At 46.0% G+C, this 20,848-nt stretch overlaps 2 protein-coding genes across 8 annotated transcripts in view; both read right to left on the reverse strand.

Annotated features, from left to right (window-relative positions):
- csnk1g2b (casein kinase 1, gamma 2b) overlaps positions 1-16,662 on the reverse strand; it is a 28,838-nt gene extending 12,176 nt beyond the window's left edge. For 4 of the 7 annotated variants that reach the window (XM_076031226.1, XM_076031224.1, XM_076031225.1 and 1 more), the window contains exons 1-3: positions 16,504-16,662; positions 12,205-13,003; positions 2,067-2,136 (exon numbers count right to left, since the gene is read on the reverse strand). In XM_076031226.1, the coding sequence (XP_075887341.1) occupies positions 2,067-2,136; positions 12,205-12,432 (298 nt within the window). In that variant the 5' untranslated portion in view covers positions 12,433-13,003; positions 16,504-16,662. Of the gene's footprint in view, positions 1-2,066; positions 2,137-12,204; positions 13,004-14,420; positions 14,565-15,300; positions 15,439-15,718; positions 16,093-16,503 lie in introns of those variants that run through there. The other 3 variants (XM_076031222.1, XM_076031221.1, XM_076031223.1) reach the window with 3 other exon arrangements.
- Positions 16,663-17,679: 1,017 nt separating this feature from the next.
- Positions 17,680-20,848, reverse strand: dmbx2 (diencephalon/mesencephalon homeobox 2). Its single transcript, XM_076031202.1, has 4 exons — positions 20,551-20,848; positions 19,894-20,078; positions 18,981-19,156; positions 17,680-18,432 (listed from the first exon to the last, which is right to left on the reverse strand). Exons 1-4 carry the CDS (start codon positions 20,673-20,675, stop codon positions 17,944-17,946), a joined length of 975 nt encoding a protein of 324 aa, XP_075887317.1. The 5' UTR covers positions 20,676-20,848; the 3' UTR covers positions 17,680-17,943.

The raw sequence follows: 20,848 nt of genomic DNA on the forward strand, positions 1-20,848 counted from the left end.
TGAGTATAGAACTGATGGGAGCAGTTTCCCCGCGTGATCAACCAGTTTTTCCTGTTTGAACTGACCAGTGAGGGCAGGGAAGTACAACTTGCTTCAAAAGAATGTTAAAAAAAAAATAATACAGCAGGGTCTAAAAATACATCAGACCACATTGTTTAAAGTGCTCGACAGAGAGTCCCCCCACACCCCCCCCAAAACCCAAATCTGCAGGCAGCACACTCTCAATCAGGGAGCGAGAGAATACTGTGACAAGGGAGGCTGTCCAAGTAGACTCTCCATAATGGCCCAACCGCTTGTAGAGGGACATCTATAAATAGTCAAGGACTGCCCTAATGCCCCACCTCCTTATCAACAGTGGAGGGCTTTTGCTTCGGCGGAGGATGCCAAGAAAGCGGCACGTGTCACAGAGTCGGACCACAACACAACACTGCTCTCCGGCGGGGAGGGATTCCTGCAGACCAGCAGGCCATTTGCAGGAGCCCAAACCCGCCAGCACCAAAAATACTTAACTACGCCCACGTGTGTTCATCTTACATGGCGCTTCGGCACTGCAATGCAAGATCTTGCTTTTCCTTTGGTAACATTTGGGATCCAAAAAAGGATGTTTTGTCAAGCTATAACATCAAACAAAACAGAAAGAAGAAAAGCAGTCTTGCAGTGCTACTTTCCAGTGGAGAAAAAAGGGAAAATCTGTTCCTCATCAGCTTTGATTATAGATCAGGCATGAGCAAATTATGGCCCGGGGGCCAAATGAGGCCCGTTAAGCTTTTAAATCAGCCTGCCAAACTTGAAGAAATTATATTAATAGTAAGTAAGTAATAAGATAAATGCATTTCATCATTTTTTTCATGGTTTTAAGAGCCATTTCAATAAAGAGCGAAACACAGTGGGGAATCAAAGACACATTTTGTTGTAACAATTTGTTCCCATTTTAATTACATTACTTTAAAGCACATTTTCTACATATCCCACAATGTTTTTCTTCCTCTTACGAGGTGGGTCACCAATACACTCCATCCATCTGCTCCCGGGTCAAATTTTGGAACTCACTGTGGTCCACAAGTCAAAAAAGTTTGCCCACCCCCGTCATAGATCTATATTGCAACTTCTGCTGCACGTCTGGAAATCGCAAGGCCATCGCACAATCGCTCACATCTCAGTTTCGCTTACATCCCATTTGATCCACACACAAAAAAAAAAAAGCAAGCCAGCGAGCCTATTTCTGGAAAACACAAAGTGTCAACCCTGAGTTTGCCCTTGTTATTATAACTGCGCGAAGGGACGAAAAGAGACTGCTGCGCAACCAAGGCTGGCTGCACTCCACCGGTTAACATCGTTTTGGACTCCAGGATGCTGCACAGCGTTGGAAGAACTAGGTCACGCAGTCCCGCTGCATGCAGGTCATATCAACACCTGCATGGAGGATAACACCATAAACAATGACGCACCAGCGTTTCCAAAACACAACCGCCAACTAAAGTTCCAGTCCGGCCGACCATCTGATCCTGCCATCTCCGCTCACCCGCTGCGAGTGGCCCGACCGCATCAAAAGGCGGTCTCTGCCCAGTGCCCCGCAGCCACGGCTACGTGACGTAGCGCGTGAGCAGGATCCGGTGCAGTTCTGCAGGAGTGCGAAGACACCGGCGACTAATGCAGACGTGGGATTAGAGAAGAGGAAGCGGCCTCGCAAGAGCACAACAAGAGCTGCCGCAGATGTGGGAGGAGGAACAAGCAGACGCAGCGCCTCGGGAAGAATTTCAGCCTTGGATTAGCGTTAATGTGTCCGCTCTGCTTTTTGTGACACATCCGGACTTATTGAGGAACATTGCAAACGTCCATGTACTACTTGCAACACTGTTTTAGCACTCGTTTGGTGCACCGACGGAACACAAAGCCCAACCCGGACGGCGTGCGCGCGAGAGACGCACGTGTGCGCGCGCCGAGCAACAGGACGTGACTGTGCATTCGTTTCGAATAAACAAGCAGATTTGTCATCCCGGCGACCGCAAATCGACGGCCACACTCATTCACCGTCGCGTCGTCATTTCAAAATAAAACACGCTTACCTGAATTTCCCAATTGTTTGTAAAATCTATACTCCAAGTGGAGCTGTGGCGCCCGGGACTTTATGGGTTCCTGGAAGAAGAAGAAAAGCAGACAGAGGAAAAATTGTTAAATATTTTTGCAAAATTATTTAACAACACTCTCTAGGTTAATTCCTTTAAAAAAAAATTAAATATTATCAAAGCAAACAGAAACAAGCGATTATGCATCATCTGCGTGTGGATAGCTCTGATACACCGACGGCCAATTATAGACTCATCAGGACACAAAAGTACAGATGACAGATCTTCGACCAAAGGAATCCGAGGCATTAATGCGAACCACCCGAGAGCGCTTCTCAAAATGCAATTAATTTGAGCTCGTCAAGAGCAAAGTGGTTCCTATTTTAAAACCTGGAAGAACTTAAATTAAGGCGGGACTAGTGGGACGTCAAGAGGATGAAGAGTTGGCTGGTGAACAGCGGGCTTTTGTCATGACACGGCTGATAATCAAGCCACCAGGACATATTGTTCATTACTGCCACTGCTGGCATCGGCTTTACAACCTAAAATGTAATCTGATTAACTCCAAACTCATTATGACGAGGGAATTACAGACAAAACATGAAGAGGATGGAAGGGGAGGCAAAAAGCGCACGCACGCACACACACACACACACACACACACACACACACACACACACACACACACACACACACACACACACACACACACACACACACACACACACACACACACACACGCACTTAAATCTCCTTAATCTGGCCCAAAACGCAGTCTGTGTTAAAACTGGAGAACACAATGACGATGCGCAAATCCATTTTGGATCAATATGGCTCTGAAGATTAACTTTTATCAAATTGACGGCTCTGCATGACTGTCAAACAAGCAGGGAGAAACTGGTTCTGTTGCCAAGTTAGTTGCAAAGACATTCTGAGGTTTGTGTCGGGGATGCAAGTTATCAATTCATTCATTCATTGGTGAAAGGTAAAGCTGAAACTTTATTATCATTGCAATGAACACAACAGAGTAGATACAATTCCATATAACTAGCAACAATTATGTCCACTTTAAAGACTTTTCTCACACACACACACACACACACACACACACACACACACACACACACACACACACACACACACACACACACACACACACACACACACACACACACACACACACACACACACACACACGGGATAAAAGCATTTAAAAGAGGCAGTCCCACTATTGTGACCTTTAGAAAGAGCTCTTTTTGGGAGGATTTGAGCAAAGTTTCTGATGTGATTGAAGTGACTCCTGGGGCCTCTCTGCCAGCTCTGCTCTAAACACGCCACCCGTTGGGAGAGAGACGGTGGGCTGCAGTGGAACAGCTGAAGTGAAGAGGTTGTTGCAGCAGCAGCAGCAGGTCGGACGTTGGAGAGCCCTTCTGCCCAGTGGGGTCAGCTGCCCTCGACACTGGCCGCCGCCACAGTCTGTGCTAGTGCAACATTAAATTCTCATGAAACGGCCACGTCAACGCTTTACAAAATATGTGCTGAAAAATGCACAAGAGCACAGTGAACACAACTACTTGCGCAAGTGCAACCCCGTCATGTTAAAGGTTAAGTGGGCAATATTTGGAGATTTTGGAGAAGAAACAGCGACTTCAAGTGGTTACATTCCAGATGGCAGCTTCTTTCATTAGCCCTCCCACTCCTGAGCTTGCCAGTCAACTACGGTGGCCTGCGCACCCAAACCAGGAGACCTCGTGCACCTTCTTCGTGGGTTTATTTGAAGGCCTGAAACAAGCCCAGGCGGGGTGGACTGTCCACCCCTGGCTACCTTAAAAACATGATGGTGCAAGATGGCAGCTAACTGAGAGCGAGACCCTTGTTATATGCATATTATTATATATAAATAAGTTCTATGGGTAGGAAAACCAAATGAATTTTATTGTATTGTGATTATGCACTTTTATTAAGAGGCTGTATGTTAAGCTTTTACCAACGTAAAAATCATAAATCAAGCCAAATATTACACGCTGGACCTTTAATTGAAGCATGCAAGCAGTAGGGTGGCAGCTCAAAATCACGCACAAGCAGAGCCGTGCATGCATATGCACAGATATTACATCAGACACTGGTTGCTTGGCTCTGGTCATTTACACAGCCATAGCTTATCCCATCTGCTTGGAACAGAGATGACTCTTAAGTACATAAAGCTGCCATAAGCCTCCGTTTCCTATTGTAAGCTGTTTTAAAGGCCCCCGTGGTTCGCCGCCATCTGTTTTTGGGTCTTTATTGATATTTTTTTTTTTTTTTCAGATTTCTTTTCCATCTCGCTGCTGGCATGGCTTTTTTTTATTTTTGACCAGAGCAAGGCGCACCCGTCGGTCGACCTCCCCCCGGCCAGTCATGTGACTTCCTCCTCCGGGCTGGCACCCATCTGTGCCGCCTCTTGAATTTCACTCTCGGTTTCTAGCTGCTGGCACGCGCAGGAGTTTTCTTCATGTTCTGACCCTCTTCTTGCTGACATTAAGCTCCAAACCAAGACGCCCCATGAATTGACTTGAGACCTCTGTCGACCACTCAGAAAAAACAACAAAAACAAAACGACCAATCACACATGACCATGTCGAGCAGTCATAGGCCGGGAGAAATTACAACCGACAAAGCAAATCACTGGATCATCATATTAATGGATCAACAAACGGCCGCCCATATTAAAAAGATTATGGATTTAACCCCATTAGCGCTACCTGCCGCAAACACAACCTCGGCAGGATCAAACTCTGTGGCCGGGGCACGCCAGAGGACGGGTGTGAGTGCAAGCGCCGCTCTGCTGATCCCTTTCAAAGTAAAACACTTGAAGCTTGTATAAATGTATGATTATGTCATCAGGGATTAGGCGGCTTCTGCATTTTCACATGTGGCTGCCTCCGCAGTCTTTGCTGGGATGGAGCGAGCCATCAAACCGACACAGTCCACTTCCTGGGATTAACCAACTCGGCATATGATGTCATCTCGGCTAAATCTGATCCCAGGCTCCAGCGCGGCCCGAGACACATCAGAGTTTATGGCAGCGGCAAAAACATCAACCGAGGAGCAGATTGTGAGGGCTAAAGAAAAGCGCAGACGACTTTTAGCATCGCCAATGTCACTCGGTGCCAACCGCGGAGTTAAACACAAAAAGTGTCAATGATCTGTACCCATGTGCAGTTAAACAAGAAAAAACTAAAATGATCTGAATTGATTACTACATTCCTGCTGCCGTTGAAGTGATAACTCTGGTAGAACAAAAGGAAAACACGTAAACATCGATTCAGCTCCAGCTCGGAGACACAGAATGGAATAAACATTACATTATGAATAAATCTCAGAATAGCCTGTGACCTTTGCTTGACATCCAGTCAGGCATTTCACAATATGCAGCAGGCAATGTGACTTGTCTCATGTTGGAGAGTAACTCGAACGCTTCCCGATTTCAAAGTCTCTGAGCCCGCCCGTTCAGCAACCGCGGGGTTAAAACAAACTGAGAGACCTGTGTGTGTGTGTGTGTGTGTGTGTGTGTGAAAGAGAGAGAGAGAGAGAGAGAGAGAGAGAGAGAGAGAGAGAGAGAGAGAGAGAGAGAGAGAGAGAGAGAGAGAGAGAGAGAGAGACGTGTGTTTTTCCTCTTCCTGCAGCCTCCTTTTGCGATCAACGGTGTTTAAATTTCAAAAGGTGCCGTTCGGAAGTGATTGGTGTCAGGGAGCAGCAGCTGGCGGGGGTCCATCGCTTCTCCTGTTTCAGCTCGGATTGAAGACACCCGGAGGGAGCAACCCGTTGCCCCCCCGCACCCACATCCCCCAAAAACACCCTGGCTGATTATCCGCCGCTGCATAAAGTCAGCCAGAAATTAGACGTCAACTCCAAGTGTTCTGGAGATTTAATATATTATTTTGTTCCGGAGGGGCAGAGCTTTGCCTTTGAACTGCCTCATCTGGAATACAGCACTTAATGTCATGGTTATAGTCACTTGGTACATTGTTTTTTTCTGCTCCGTGAAGTTGTGAAGAAGTGAGGTCTTGCAAACTGATACCTGGATTATCAATAGCATTTGGAAGCCGTTCTGATGTCTTTGGGTATGAAGGTACACACCATAACAACAACAGACCTGAACTGGTTTTTATTGTGTCCTTACACACCAACAGCAGAGAATAATAATAAATGGCTCCAATCTAATATAGTGGAACTATCAGTTTGATTGAATCCAGGTTCCAATTGTGCCAACACAACACAAAAAACCTTAACAACATAAATAACTTCAATCTATTAGTCACATAAAATTGTATTAAAGGAGATTATCAGGATAACAAAGTTGTAACTTTCAACTTTCTTCAGGGGGGGTGGGGGGGGGGACTTAAAATGAACAAATTGGAAAATAAGCTAATAAATAAAACTGAATCAAAATGAAAAAGAGACACAAAGATCTAAACTTCATCGTAGCAACTGAAGTGACTTCACTGAAACCTCTCAAACCTTTTTCTCTAAAGTTATTAAATATTATACAATTTGCCCGCTGCCGGTTTCAACTCAACTTTGCCAATTTCATGCGGCAGCTCGGCACAAACGCAAGTGTCGGCGAGCGCGGCACAGACACCGCAAGGAGAAACTTGACAAAGCGGACGGTGAACGTGCTTCTGTCCATCAAGGCCCCCCCACCCCCCACCCCCGTAGTGAGTCGGACAGCAGCTGCTCGTGTTGGGTCCAAGTACCAGCTGGTAATTCCTGCTTCCTGATTCCTGTTGGTCAGCCTGTCACGTTCTCAAATTGTCAGTGAGTTCCAGCCAGACCCCCGCCTCGTCCCATACAGCGAAAGTCATCTACACTTCTCGGTAGCGCTGCATAAAATGTGCTGGGGGCGGGGCGGGGGTGGGGTGGGGAGGACTTCTACACAGAGCTCATCAACATCAGATCAATCTCTCTGTCTCACAGTGCAAAGAGTCTTAAGCCAGTGTCACCCCACCCCCACAACACTTCCTATCTATGTCTGGTCAATAAATCATGGAAATTATTGAATTAAAATTGTGCGTCCTTCAAAATAAATGCCCAACATTTTCGCTATAAATACACATGTACACTACCAGTCAAAATGTAGGAAACGATAAAAGTGTAAAATAACTCAAATATGTTTTATATTTAAATTCTTCAAAATAACAACCTTTCCTAAAAAGCGCGTTTAGAGTTATTTAACAGGTTTTTGTTTGCTGCATAATTACATATATCTTGCTCACATATTTGATGTCTTCATTGTCTATCTTGGAGGACCGTGGGCATCAATGCTTAACTCCAGAGGTCAAAGGTTAACGGCGAGACCAGCGGAACACGACAGGAAGGTTTCCAGTGCCTTGTTAAATCAATATCTTGAAGAATTAATGCAGTGCTGAGAGCAAAAAAAAAAGTGTGGGCTCCAATCTGGAGCTCGCACCAAGTGTACCTCCACTCATCTGCAATACCAAGTGTCTCCTGCACTAGGGGTTACAGGGGTCACAGGGGTCAGGTGCAGCCTCTCCCACCTGTCACAGGGCGAAGGCAGGGTGACACCCTGGACAAGTTGTCAGGTCATCGCAGGGCCACGTACAAAGACAAACAACCATTCACACACACACACACCTACGGACAACTCAGAGCTCCCAAATGGCCTCACACACATGTTTTTGGACTGACGCACACACAGAAACAAGGAGAAGCATCAAACTCCACACAGAAAGGCCCTCGGCCCCAGGGGATCGAACCCGCAACCTTCTTGCTGTGAGGCAGACAGCGCTAACCACAAGTGTACCTACTAAGGTAAACTTGCACTTGTGTGTACCGTGATAAATCATAAAGACATTTGTTGCCACTTTGAAGACTCCGGCAATGGAGACTTCCTGAACGGATTTTATGACGGCAACAAATCATCCTCGGAGCAACAATGGGTGCCTGTGCGAGTGCGCAGCGCTGCTATCAGCTGCCCATTCAGGAGGGGATTAGCCGGTTCAATTTTTTCCCACAGAATCACAACAACATTGAGGTAGGTACGGTTAGGGGTGGGGTGGGGGTGGGGGGCTGTGTCATTGATCACTCCATTTCTAAAAGGTCATTCGTTGATTTTACCCACTCAATTCATAACCCTTAATGGATGAGTCGCTTCTCTCTACAGCTCTATTTACCCACCTACACCTCAAAGCTGACACACACACATACACACACACACATACATACATACATACGTACACACACACTAAGAATTTTCCACCTCGCTCTTTTTCTAATGTGTCTCTCTGTGTTGTTCTAGTCAGCGATTCCATCGGCTGAGTGTTTTTAAAATCAGCCAATAGAGGCGACGACAATATCCTCCCACCGATTCCACTTTCCTGACAGCGGGGGGATCCGCTGTGAAAAGGGTCTGTTCCAAAAGTAAGCGTTTACGCTCCACTTCCAACAGCGAGTTCAATTTCATTACACAAAACTTGGCATATAGGTTCGAAACGGGCTTAGAAAAGTCCCAGCACAGGCATTCAGAACAAAGACCATAAGGCCCCATCGCACCTGTCTGTGGGTTCTCTGCTAAGTGTGTCAGTAGAGGAAAACGCTTAACTGTCAGAACAGACAAAAAGAGGAAAATAAAGACGGACCGTTCAAGCCCAAAAACCTCAATGGATTTAAAGCTTGCAGTGCTGACGATGGAGCATGAAGCTATGAATACAGACAGGACAGAAATAATGTAGCGAGATAACGTCTCAATCTGATATGGATCTCTAACATCTAATCTGATATGGGGGAAAAAAAACTGGATGGAATAAAGGTGAAGCGTTTTAAACCACATAGACAGGAATAGCAAAAGAGGACACGTGAAGTTAAACCCCAGTACCAAACCTAGAGGTGGGTACTATTCAGGCGGAGGAAAATCCTAACACTGCTGCAGACTAAAATGTACGCAAAACCAAGTTATTTGTGTGGCATGAAGCCTGCCTGCCTACCTAGCTTTCCATAAGACGACCCTTTCTACTGTATATATGGCTGGAAAACAACAGACAGTGGATCACTGTGCTGGTGCCCTGGTGCCCCCGCGTCTCCGCTCCCTCTCCAAGAGCTACAGGGGGCACTGTGCTGTACAATAACACGACTCCCTGGAAATGATTGGCAGATATTAAAGCCACTTCTCACTGTCACAAGTCTGCTGCCGCCAACAAATCTTCAATTAGATAATGTTTCCAACTGATAATGCCGGGCTTTTAACGCAATATCACCAGCACTGTCAATGAGTGACTAACGATAAATAAATGGGAAAAAAACATCGTCTTAAGTGCAGCTCTGTGGAAAGTGGGCAAGTGGGAACGATGAGGACAATCAAATTAGTCCGTTTCATAACACGAGGAATGGATAAGGAGAGGCTGCTCGAATGCGTTCTGATATCACAACGTGTTATCGGCGACAACGCTCTGCCCCGATGACGGAAGCTGGAAATGAAAATGAGGAGGCGCAAAAACCGCGAGAAGCTTCGGATTAATGGACGATTCATTTTCTGCAGTGCGCACGTCGACCACGCGGGCGCGAGCGAGGACGGTGGCGTCACCCCGATGAAGGCCTGGCCAACGACGCGCTTGGAAACCGCTGCTGTTCCTTTAAGACGTGGGGATATCCCCTTGGGAGTGAAGCCTGCAGTGTCGAGCAGCGGCGGCAGCAGCAGCAGCAGCAGCAGCGGCAGCGGCAGCAGCAGCGGCAGCGGCAGCAGCAGCAGCGGCAGCGGCAGCAGCAGCAGCGGCAGCGGCAGCGGCAGCAGCAGCGGCAGCAGCTATATGGCTGCTGCCTCCATCACACAGGCATTTTGTCAGTGTGAGAAAGCTTCCAGCTGAACCAAAGACTGTGAACCACTGTGTGTGGACAAGACGCGCTAACAAAGACAACCTTTCAGCACTCGGCAGTGCCCCCCCGCCCCAGACCCCCCCCCACCTCAGTCTGTCTCTCTCTTTGCAGCGACGTTTTACAGCAGATCCAGATCCACTCACAGAGGATCTTGTGCCCCGCACCCCCCACCCCGCTGCCGTACATCTGCTGTCCCTCTCTTGCCGTCACGTGCTGGAGCAGGGTGACACTGGCAATCACCTTTGTTCCAGGTGCAGCCGGCCGGGCACGCCCCCCTCGGCCTGCTGGCAACACACAGCGCAGCACAGTTTAACCAGAGAGACGCTACACGCTGTACTCGGCCGCTCTGCGCCATGCAGTGCGTGTCATCACACGGCAATAAAGTGATAGCTTCCTTATTGGTTCTCTCGGGTGGATGATCAACGACACTTTCTTTATGCGGCCCCGCGAGTTAATCATTGATATACTTACTTTAGAGTTTCGCCGAGAGCAAAGGTCAATCGTTTAAGATTCTGGAGCCACTATTACACTATTTCAAACAGGCGAGACATCATTATGGCTTCGAGTTACAAGCAGAGTTGCCATGATTAATGGAATCGTTGTAAAGGAAAGGAAAGGAAAGGGAAAATCTGATGACAATTTTTCTGAATTGAAACTGGGGCCACACGATCCGTGCGGCAGTGTGACGGGCCACAATGCCAGATCCAGATATAGCTGGACACCGTGGGGATAAAAATACCCCGGAGGGACGGGAGGGATCACAAGGCAAAGGCGGAGGAGACGGCGGGCGCAACTAAACATTTCAGTAGGGGAGGAATGCTGCAATTATACATGTCGGCTAACCCTCGGCCTTCCGTGTGGTCAGCGGAGCCTTCGCTCGCTCGGAGATAACTACCTCGCTGGGAAATAGAGACGGAAGGATAATCATACGTCGGTCGGTGCAGATGTGGTGGGGATGACGCCTCGCCCACATCTGCCTCAGCGCGACTGCTCAACTCAAGTCGCGTTAGGGCCTAACGTTATATTACAAGAGCATATAAAAAAATGTAACAACACTCACGCGCGCACACACACACACACACACACACACACACACACACACAGATATATATATATATATATATATATATATGTATAGACACATCAGCCAGACATTAAAGAGGAACAACAGCGTGCCGAGGTAGCCGGAGACAGAATAGCAAAAGAAGTGTTGACATTTCATGTGGTTTTTCACAGCTTGTTTAAATGGTGCTTGTGCCGTGGCTCGGGGTAAGAAGAAGAAAACAAAAAAAAAGAGAACCTGTTCATGCTGACACAAAACAAAAACGACGCTGTAAATTATTGATCGGTGGTGTGAGGTCTTTTTTTTGTCAGCGAGCTTCCACAAGACTTGAAATTGCCTCTGCTGAAGTGAATGTTGTGTGGGTAGCATATATATATATATATATATATATATAAAAAAAAAGGTTTCTCTTGTTTTGGTGTTAGATCAAGCGCTTCATGAGCCTGTATTGAGTTTTACCCCAGTGGACAGCCAGTCACTGGGCTTAAATATACCAACAGAATGTTGTTGCTTTCTTTCAAGCTCACTGAACTGGCCCACGAGCATTTTTGAAGAAAGACAAACCCCTGTATTGAGACAAAATAAAGTACCACGTCCAGTCTGCAGTACCTGAGAAACCCTGCACCTGTCACGATCCCCCTTTAAAATTTCTCCGAATACCAAACCAGTTACATTACATAACGTACAGTGGGAGGAGTGCAGGCAGTTCTTGGATCTTGAACGCAAGTAAATCCAGTTATGACACAATAAAGACACACAACGGCAGGCGCAACTGAGGTGGCGGTAGTTTCTAAAATAAACTGGATGGATTTGAAAATGGAGACACTTCCTTCTTCTGTCAACGTTCACTTTTTCAGTTCGTCTACTTTGGAATGATGAAAAAAACAAACAGCGGCAATTCTAAATCCGGTTGAGCAATCGTTGGGAGATTTTAACCATTATCAGAAAACTTTTTATGGCTCTGATAAACTCAAGCACGAAACAAGTGACATATTGCAAGTTGGCAGACATCAAAGGACTGTTGTACCGACATTGATTGTTGCACAAAGACTGTTCAAATCAGTTAAGCGGGCCAAGAGGCAATAATAAAAACTAGTTGACGTTGAATTCTTCTAAAAAGGATAACGTGGATTTGCCACAACAGCCGTGCCGTACATGAAACGTGAATGGGGAGTTCATAAGTATGTCATTACAGGGTGAACTTACCAATTTGATGGCCACATATTCATTAGTATAGAGGTTTTTTCCCAACCGCAGCTCGCCAAAGTTCCCGCAGCCGATTTTTTTGCCCACGCGAAAGTTTGGGCCGACCATAAGAACTCCAGAGTTGGTCCCCGAACTCCGGCCCCCATGTCCAGTCCTGCTGCCTGCCGTCTTAGACATCTTTTTCCCTTCCTCGGTCTCTCCTTTGCCCCCTCTCTTGTCAAAATCCATAAGCTTGTGATACCCTGGCCTCTCCACGGTTATTCTCCAGCCATGCAAACCATAGAAACTCCAGTGACACCGATGGAGGAGGCTCTAGGGTGGTGGTGGAGGTGGTGATGATGGAGGACAGGTCTCGCAGGGCAGAGGAGAGGTGTTGCTGTTAAAAACGTGCGATGGTTCTGGAGGCACTACAGCATTAGTGGCCTGCGTGTCTATCGGACAGCTCCTCTGCTGAGTGCTTCCCTCTTTTTTCTGTGTTGTGTTCGCCAGAGAGGCTCCTCGCGTTTCTCCTGGTCTAGTCTCAGAGAAGCATACCTCTGCCTGAGGAGTAGGCAGATTGTGCTAGGATGTGCCCACTGACACTCATACAGTGAGTTGCTGGTTGCTGTTTTCTTTTCTTTTCTTTTAAAAAGCACTCTGAAACCGAGCTACTGAATCCACAAGGTCACTTGAGAACATGTCCAGGACTGCCTCATTCCTTCTGGTCAGCCCTCAGTGGCGCAGTGAACACTCGCCATGTTGCAGGGCCACAGCAGACAAGATAACCAGCAAACAGACTGGTATGATGTGAGCTGTAGATCTGCAAAGAAAATGGGAAAAAAAAACATGTATTAGATATTTCCCAATGCTGCAAAAAACAAATGTTTTCACAGTAAACCCCATGCAAAGAAACGTAAAAGGTATCAGGAAATCTTTCCTGCAAGAAAAAGATTACAATTTTAAGGACAATTTTAAACCTGGCCTGAAAGAACAAACTACGTCTACTTAACGACTCACACTAAAATTGGCGGGTAAATCACTCAATATATGTACAAAATCTTAATGTTGCAAATGTCTAAAAAAATTAAATTGTGAACAAAGTTCTGGCCGCTGAACACTTGATAACGACTGAAAATAAAGAGTGCCAAGACTGTCATGAAAAAAAAACTGCCAACTCCAAGCAGATACAAGTCACTAACTCCAGGTTTTACATCCAATGTAACTTGACCACCCATGTGTAGCTTTTTTTTTCTCTACCACGAACAATTACATGCAGATGTCTCTGGCCTGAGCAGCTTTCCTGACTCCCCTGTGTCCAAGACGTAAGATGTTGGTGCTGTTGAGGAGAGGCAGGTAATGCAAGCCCTGTGATGGGCAGCTGCTCTTTCCTACAGAGAGGCACTTACACGGATCAATGGCAGCAGTAATGCCTCATCTCATTAGAACATTAATAACATTGGAAAGCTGTTTTTTATTGGGAGGATTTGGGCAGAGTCCAGTTGGACAAGCTCCGGTTTAAGACAGACCAAGACTTTTTGACCACTGTGAGGTAAAATACTTCACAAATAGACTTGATGTTCGCTGTTGGCTGACCTAAGCACATTTGCGCCGGGTGTTAGTAAAAGATTTAAGACTATGAGGTAATACAGTACAGTGCGTTATTCAAGAATCGTGTGGCGAGGGAACAGTTTCTTGAGGAGGCAACCTGTGTCAAAACAGACGCAACGGAAGCCTGAAACCCAAGATGGGTAAATAATTTATGAAAAAAAATCTATGAAAATCCACTTAAGGACGTGTGTTAATTTGTCATCAGCACGCATGAGGGGGAAAAAAAAAGGAACGACAGTCTCGTGCCATCCTATCCAAAAAAAAAAAAAAAGGGGGGCTGAAGCACGCTGAATATTAATGTCAACACTGACTCAGGTGTCTGGTCTGTGACATTCTAGGAAGCTGCTGCCTTGTGCTTTTCAATCAGCTGTTGAATGCGGCCAAAGCGTTTCGCGGACTTAGAAAACTGCCTTTACAGCGCCACGGAGTTTGAGTTTAGAAGTAGTTCTTGTGAAAAGGGAGAACGCTGAGACTGTCAGGGTGGTGGTGGTGGTGGTGGTGGTGGGGTATCTGAGGGTCTATGGTCCGCCGGCAACAACGATGCCGTCAACTGTTAGCTAGAGACGACACGACGGTGGCAACACGACGCAGTTGCGGGTTCAAGCGCTGTAAATGTCGCATGTACTTACTCATCAGAGAGCCTCGACTCGACCTGGCAAGATTGACAAGTTCGCATTATCGTGCTACGACGCAGCCGTCTCCCGGAGCCAAATGTAAAATGCCAGGCAAAGGCTAACTGAATACCGACTAGCGCCTGAATGCCGACGCCGAATGTGAATGGAAGTGGTGGCTTTCTGCTTTGCGACCCCAACGTTAATACACGACGTGACACGGGGAAGTAAAATGCGACAGACACTGGCACAATAACACATGCGGGCGTCTGATGAGAAGCCAGGGTTAACCACCGAACTATATTAGCTGGATCGGAGGGGACAAGGCCAGATACTGTGAAGCTATCTTGGTGTTAGTGCAACGCTCAAGTTAGCTTAGCATTGTTCAAACGTAGCCTGCTATATCGGCGACACTATTTCTTTGATTTCTTTAAGGAAAACACAATGGGCCCTCAGTTTATTGGGAGGAAAAAAAACATCATTCAATCGATTGAGACGCTAGCATTGAATCTTCATGGCACACAGTTGTACCTGGTGCTAGCCTCGCTAGCCCATTCCAAATACATCGCTCCTCTTGGCCCAGTACTCATAGAACAGATTAACCAACGATGCAACAACAAGATAGCGTATAAACATTACTACAAGAAACCAGGCAGGAGATAAAGAGTCGTGCATATTAAAAAATAAAAAATAAAAAATAAAAATAATGAAACTGGAGGCAGCATTTTAAAATATAAATATTATATATATATCAACTGACTGCCATTCCCAAAGCTACTATGCAGTCAAGCTCTTCCTTTAGCAACTTCTAATGCGTAACGATTCCGTATGACATCGTTGCTACCTATCATCCGACTGCGAACTGACGACTTAACGTAAAACATGAACGTCGTTTTACCTGAATATTGATTTTGAGTTCAGATCACTGCCATGGCTATCATCCTGGCCGCTGCCGGTGTTACACAGAGTTCTGCATGCCTGGCCAGAACCGTGCGCAGGTCGGGAGCGCGCTCGGTAAAGCGCTACTTGCACAACCAATCTCCCAAATCGACATGTAGGTATACACGAAATGGGCCTAATTTTGATTTCGCATTTTCAACAACATAAATTATCCGAGCCTTTTTGAGTACGAGTGGCAGATCAACCGATGTTTGGTTTTAAACAGCATCTATTCGATGTGACAGGTCTGTTGTACTGGGACTCCTGCCACCAAATCTAAAGGCTGAATAATAATTAATGACTTGACTGGGCTACTGCCGTTCGGTACCCCCCCGGTTTTTTTTGTGATTGCAGGCCATAACGGAGCGGATACTTACACGTCCGAGCCGTCACAGAACCATATTCCGATTAAGCCATTTGATGTACACATGTTTGGAAATGAAGCCGAGGCGAGGGAGCGCTAGTGGGCAGTTTGGTGACAGCCTGCACTCGTTGGCAACCCTTGTGTTTACCCCGAGAACACCGAGTCATGTATAAGATGTTAAACGCCAAGCCATAGCCAGCCATGGACATTAAATGACAGCAGCGTTCGAGGCTCAACTGTCCAGAGAGAAGGTTAGGGGGTGGATGCATTATTCTGCAGAGCAGCGGATGGGATGCGACGTAAATTGCTCCGTATGAATTTCAGGCAACTCAGATGGGTATTTTCGAAACACCTTAAAAGTTGTTTGGAAGGCAACATTATCAGTCAGTGTTGGGTCAGAACGTGTCCACTGGTGCGTCTGCGGGGTGCCGATACTTTGACTTTTATGTCAGAAAAGGTCAGGATGACAGACTTTGAACACGGAATTCTAATAGAGAAGTTTTGTTTATAAAGAAAAAAAAAATCGTACGTTTCCCCTAATCCTTCTTTTGCTCGATCGCGACGTGCGTGCAAAGTCTCAGCAGGTGTTCGGAACTCTGCATAACACTGGCAACTCCTTAATCCTAAACAAGCGGCTGCACAGGAACAGGCTGCCCGAGATCGCTTACCGCTTTAGCTTTGCCAGCTAGCCACTTAGCAAGCTACCGACGATAGCCGCATGCTAACCCGGCGACGAGACGCTGCTTCCGCGGGCAGCCGCTACGCACGAATATCAGCGGCCTAAGGCGAGTAAGTTACCTCCAAAAAGTGTAGCTATCGAAACGCAGTCGATGTCATGGCTCTCGTTCCTTCGTCGGTACCGTTCTCAACGGCGGCGCCTCCGTCCAAGTTGCTGTAATGTAGCCGTTGTCTCTTTAAGCCCTCCTCCCCTCGCTGCCTCCTGCTCCCAAATACAGCGTCACACTCGCTCACGCCACCCGACCTACGTTAGAAAAAAAAAAAAAAACGTTGCTACGCTGCTTGTTTGGCGAATAAACTGGAGAGAGAGAGAGAAAAAAAAAAAATCAAAAAATCAAACGTGCGCATGTTATTTCTAAGTCGCTTCAGACAGGTCGACAGGTTGAAAACAGACGCCGCGAGGAAAAAAAAAAAAAATCTTGAGTCCTTTTCATTAACAATTATTCGTCCAGTTTAGGGGGATAACGTTCCTGAATACATCACGTACCCCTTGACTATCTAACGACTTGTCTGAGAATATGTAAAGCCCAAGGTTTTGTTCCTTTTAAAGCCACACGTAGAGTTACAAGGTGATTGAGGCATCAATAATCTCTCTGGTATACTTACAGTTAATGTAACAATTGTATTTTACAGTCATGATATTTTATAATTAAAAAAAAAAAAAAAAAAAAGTGTGTACATTATTCAAAATGAAAAACTAAAACGGTAACAATGATAACAATGCTGATCATGCTGTCAAATGACTCAATGATACTGAAGTGCCACCCCTCGTCCAAACAAAAAATGTCCACTTGTTACTTCTTTAGCTTGGCGTAGCATGTTACAGAAAGTGTGTGCTAAGGCAGTTCTGGTGCTAATGCTGATACTTCTCTCAGGCTAGTTACAAGACCACCAGCCAGGTACACTTACAAACATGTAAAAGCTACAGCAAAGCATCAGTTTTAGCAAGAGGATTAAAACAAGGACGCATTGGGGGTTTTAGGGTGTAATGTGAGGCAACCCAACAGGTATCCAGGATGAAAAAAAATACAGATCTGAAAATGTGTGTCATATTGTCCCTTATTAAGTTACAGTACAGGGCAGATATCTTGCAGTGAGTGAAAATGATCCTGTCTGCAGCAGTCTTAGAAACTCATAAAATGGAACAAAGGCAAGTTTTTGTATTTTTTTTTTTTTTGTTTTTTTGACGATCTGCTATACTTTACTGGTTGAAAATGAGCTTCAAATAAAAGATTTGATAAAAGTTTACCTTTAACAAGCATGCACACGTGGATAAAACCTTATATCACAAATAATTGTCCCACTATAAAACACTATAAAAAAAAAAAAAAGAAATATGCCATATAACATGCAGTGTTGCATCTTTTCAAACAGCAATCCATTGCCTGCCATCTGTGAATAATTTGGAATAAGCAGTTTATGAACAGGCAGTAGCTATAGGTGCAGGTATTTTCAACAGAAAAGCAGAGGCCTCAGTCCAGCAAGATAAAGGTGTTTCAGTTACAGCCCCAGGTGAGGGTGAGGCACAGCTTTACCGGTGCAGGCAGTCTGTAGGGAAAGGCTACAGTTTTTACTAACTGCTGACGGGTGAAGCCCCACGGCAGGGCTCTGATGTTGTATGATGGGCCAGAACAGTGGGGGGAGGGCGAGCTCGGCCGACAGCACCCCTACGACAGGTTGACGGGGGGCGTGGCCGTAGCGGTCACCAGGTAGGAAGGAGAAACGAGGAGGGGAGTGAAGGCGCAGGGGGCAACGCGAGACGTCAGAGTCCACGACGGCCAGAGGGGGGCAGACTTCTCTGATTGGATCAGCTTGAGGAGGAGGGACTTTGCTGTCTGTGACTTTGACTTCCTGCTTGCCGTCGGGCCTGAAGTCCTCCAGTCCCACTTTGCTGCTGTGCGGCGGCGCCTCCTCCAGACTCTGGTCTCTGGAGAGCGGGGAGCACCTTTGACCTTTACGAAACTTTGCCCTCCTGTTCTTGAACCACACCTGGAGAGGGAACAGGGACGTTTAGCAAAAGAGCATGACTCGTGTGCAGGTGCCGTAGAACCACTTACACTCTGGGGTAAGTTGCAGAGGACAGATTTTTTTTTTTTTTTTTTTTTAAATCGATATAAAGGCAATACCTGATAATAAATTTAGAGCATTTATACAATCAAATCTAATGAACAACAGTCTCAAGAACCGATAGTCACATATAAACAGCACAGATGAAAACAAGCATTAATATAGACATTAATAGAAATGCACTCAAAGATGGAGAACAGAAAAAGGAAGAAAAATGCATCCCATCATCTGAGAGCAAATCAAGAAATGATTAGAAATTAGAATCATTTTTGATAGTTTTTTTTTTTTTTAATGCATGAGTTGATATTTCCGGTGTAACTTGACAAGGTTCCAAATATGTAAATGTGCTGGAAGCATCAGGAAACTCCAGCGAGGCCAACTTTATTTGACCATTCAACGTCATCAAGTTGTTAAACACCTAGAGTACAACCAGTGCAATCCTCACATCCACGGGCAGCGCGCTCTCTCACCTGTATACGGGCTTCGGGCAGGTTGATGGAGAAAGCCAGCCTCTCTCTCATGCCAACATCTGGGTACTGCGTCTGCTGGAAGGCCTTCTCCAGAGCCTGCAGCTGCGACACGGTGAAGGCGGTGCGGCTTCGGCGCTGCTTCTGCTGGTTGCCAAACCGAGCTTCCAGAATAAGCTCTGGCAAGAGAGAGAGAGACGCACAATATGTCATCACCGAAATACGTTGTGAGTCAGCGCATCACTTCTCCCCAGCGTGGTATTTTCAGATAACCTTGCCGGGCAGCTGGATGGCTGAGCTTTCAATAGTGAAATCATTCCGTCCGGCGCGCCGGGTTAATTTTGAAGTGCGTGGTGGGAAGGAGATTTGATATTTTCTCCCACATTCCTATTTTGTGTGTCTGACCTTTACAGACAACTTAACTCGAGGTCTCTTTGAGGGAGCATTTCACAGCGGGCTTACTTACAGGACCACCTAAAAAGTGCCATTGTGTGTATGGACACTCACAAATGCCAGTGTCTGGAGGCAAAATAACTGAAACAAACTCATGAAAGTGTCCAGTTGGAAAGAGGAAATCCAGGTGGAAAAAGAGGCAGCACAACAATGTTGTCTTTCTTCACTATAAACATAATTTACTTTTCAGATTTAAACACATCAGTGACCACTTTTACATCAATGTGCAATGATTTTATTACGTGCCATAATTAATCTGTCACATTTCATTGGCTCACGTGAAAGTTATTATTTTTTTTATCAACTTTATGCAACACAAAATAACAACGAAGGTTATCACATATAATGACAGGAGCGGAATACATCACAACGTATGAAAGAACGGAACGAACTGCAAACAAAAAATATCACTGCAGTCGAGACATAATGTTGCAATTGTGTAATAGTGCGTCGGCCAACCCACCTGCCAGTCTCTCCGCCACAGACAGGGTGTGCACAGCCGGGTTGGCAGCGGAGTAGACGTGGTACTGCTCCGCCATCTGGTGGTGCAAGTCGAACAGCATTGAGTTGACGGTGCGGAGGGGGTATCCCGCACCCGCACCCGCACCGCTGGACGTCCCGCAGAAATCCAGGGAGTTCATAGTGAAGCTGAAATATGGACAGATCGTCGTTTTAGTATGGATTGTGGAAGGATTGAAAAAAAAAAAAAAAAATAATAATAATAATCTAAAACTATACATGGAGAAAAACTATTAAAAAAAAAAGAGAAAGAAAAAAAAAAAAGAAAGAAAAAGTTCGATTGATGATCAAATGAGTATTTGCAATGGTGTAATAACATGCTGGAATAAGAGGGTTAATAACACCGGTGACCTCGGGAAGAACCGACGAGCTATCTTTTTCGTTTTCAAAATCTATATACATTCAGAAAAAGAGAACTTCTTTTTTTTTTCAACATTTCTTATCTTTGGCAGGAGAGGTAGAATTTGAACTGTAACAAGGAGCAAAAATCATTATCATATTTTTGCCTTTCGTTTTTAGAACCATCCCCATCTAATTCACCCGTCCTTTCCCCTGTGTGGAAAAGGTTTCCTAAAGCGTGCAACCAGTCCGGGCTTTTTACCTGAGATCCAGGTGCGTCCTTACGCACCGCCGGCCGTCCTCGGTGCGCTCCGGTGCAGTTTTTTGGGGGGGCTTATATCCTCGCCGTGGCACAGAACCCGATTCTCCGAAACCCATTCTCACCATCGACTATTTAAGAAGCATTTACCCAGGCTCCCCTCAGCCATTAGCCAATAGAAAGAAAGGTATTAGCTGGGATTAGGTGGGATGAGGGAAGGGGGGGGGGGGGGGGTAGGGCTGCAAGTGGGGCTCGAGTTTTTCTTCTTCTTTTTTTTTGTGGAAACTATTGAACTTGAGAG

This window comes from Nelusetta ayraudi, unplaced genomic scaffold, assembly GCF_046127955.1.
Source record: "Nelusetta ayraudi isolate G7.1 ecotype Tasmania unplaced genomic scaffold, CSIRO-AGI_Nayr_v1 ptg000032l, whole genome shotgun sequence".
NCBI lineage: Eukaryota > Metazoa > Chordata > Actinopteri > Tetraodontiformes > Monacanthidae > Nelusetta > Nelusetta ayraudi.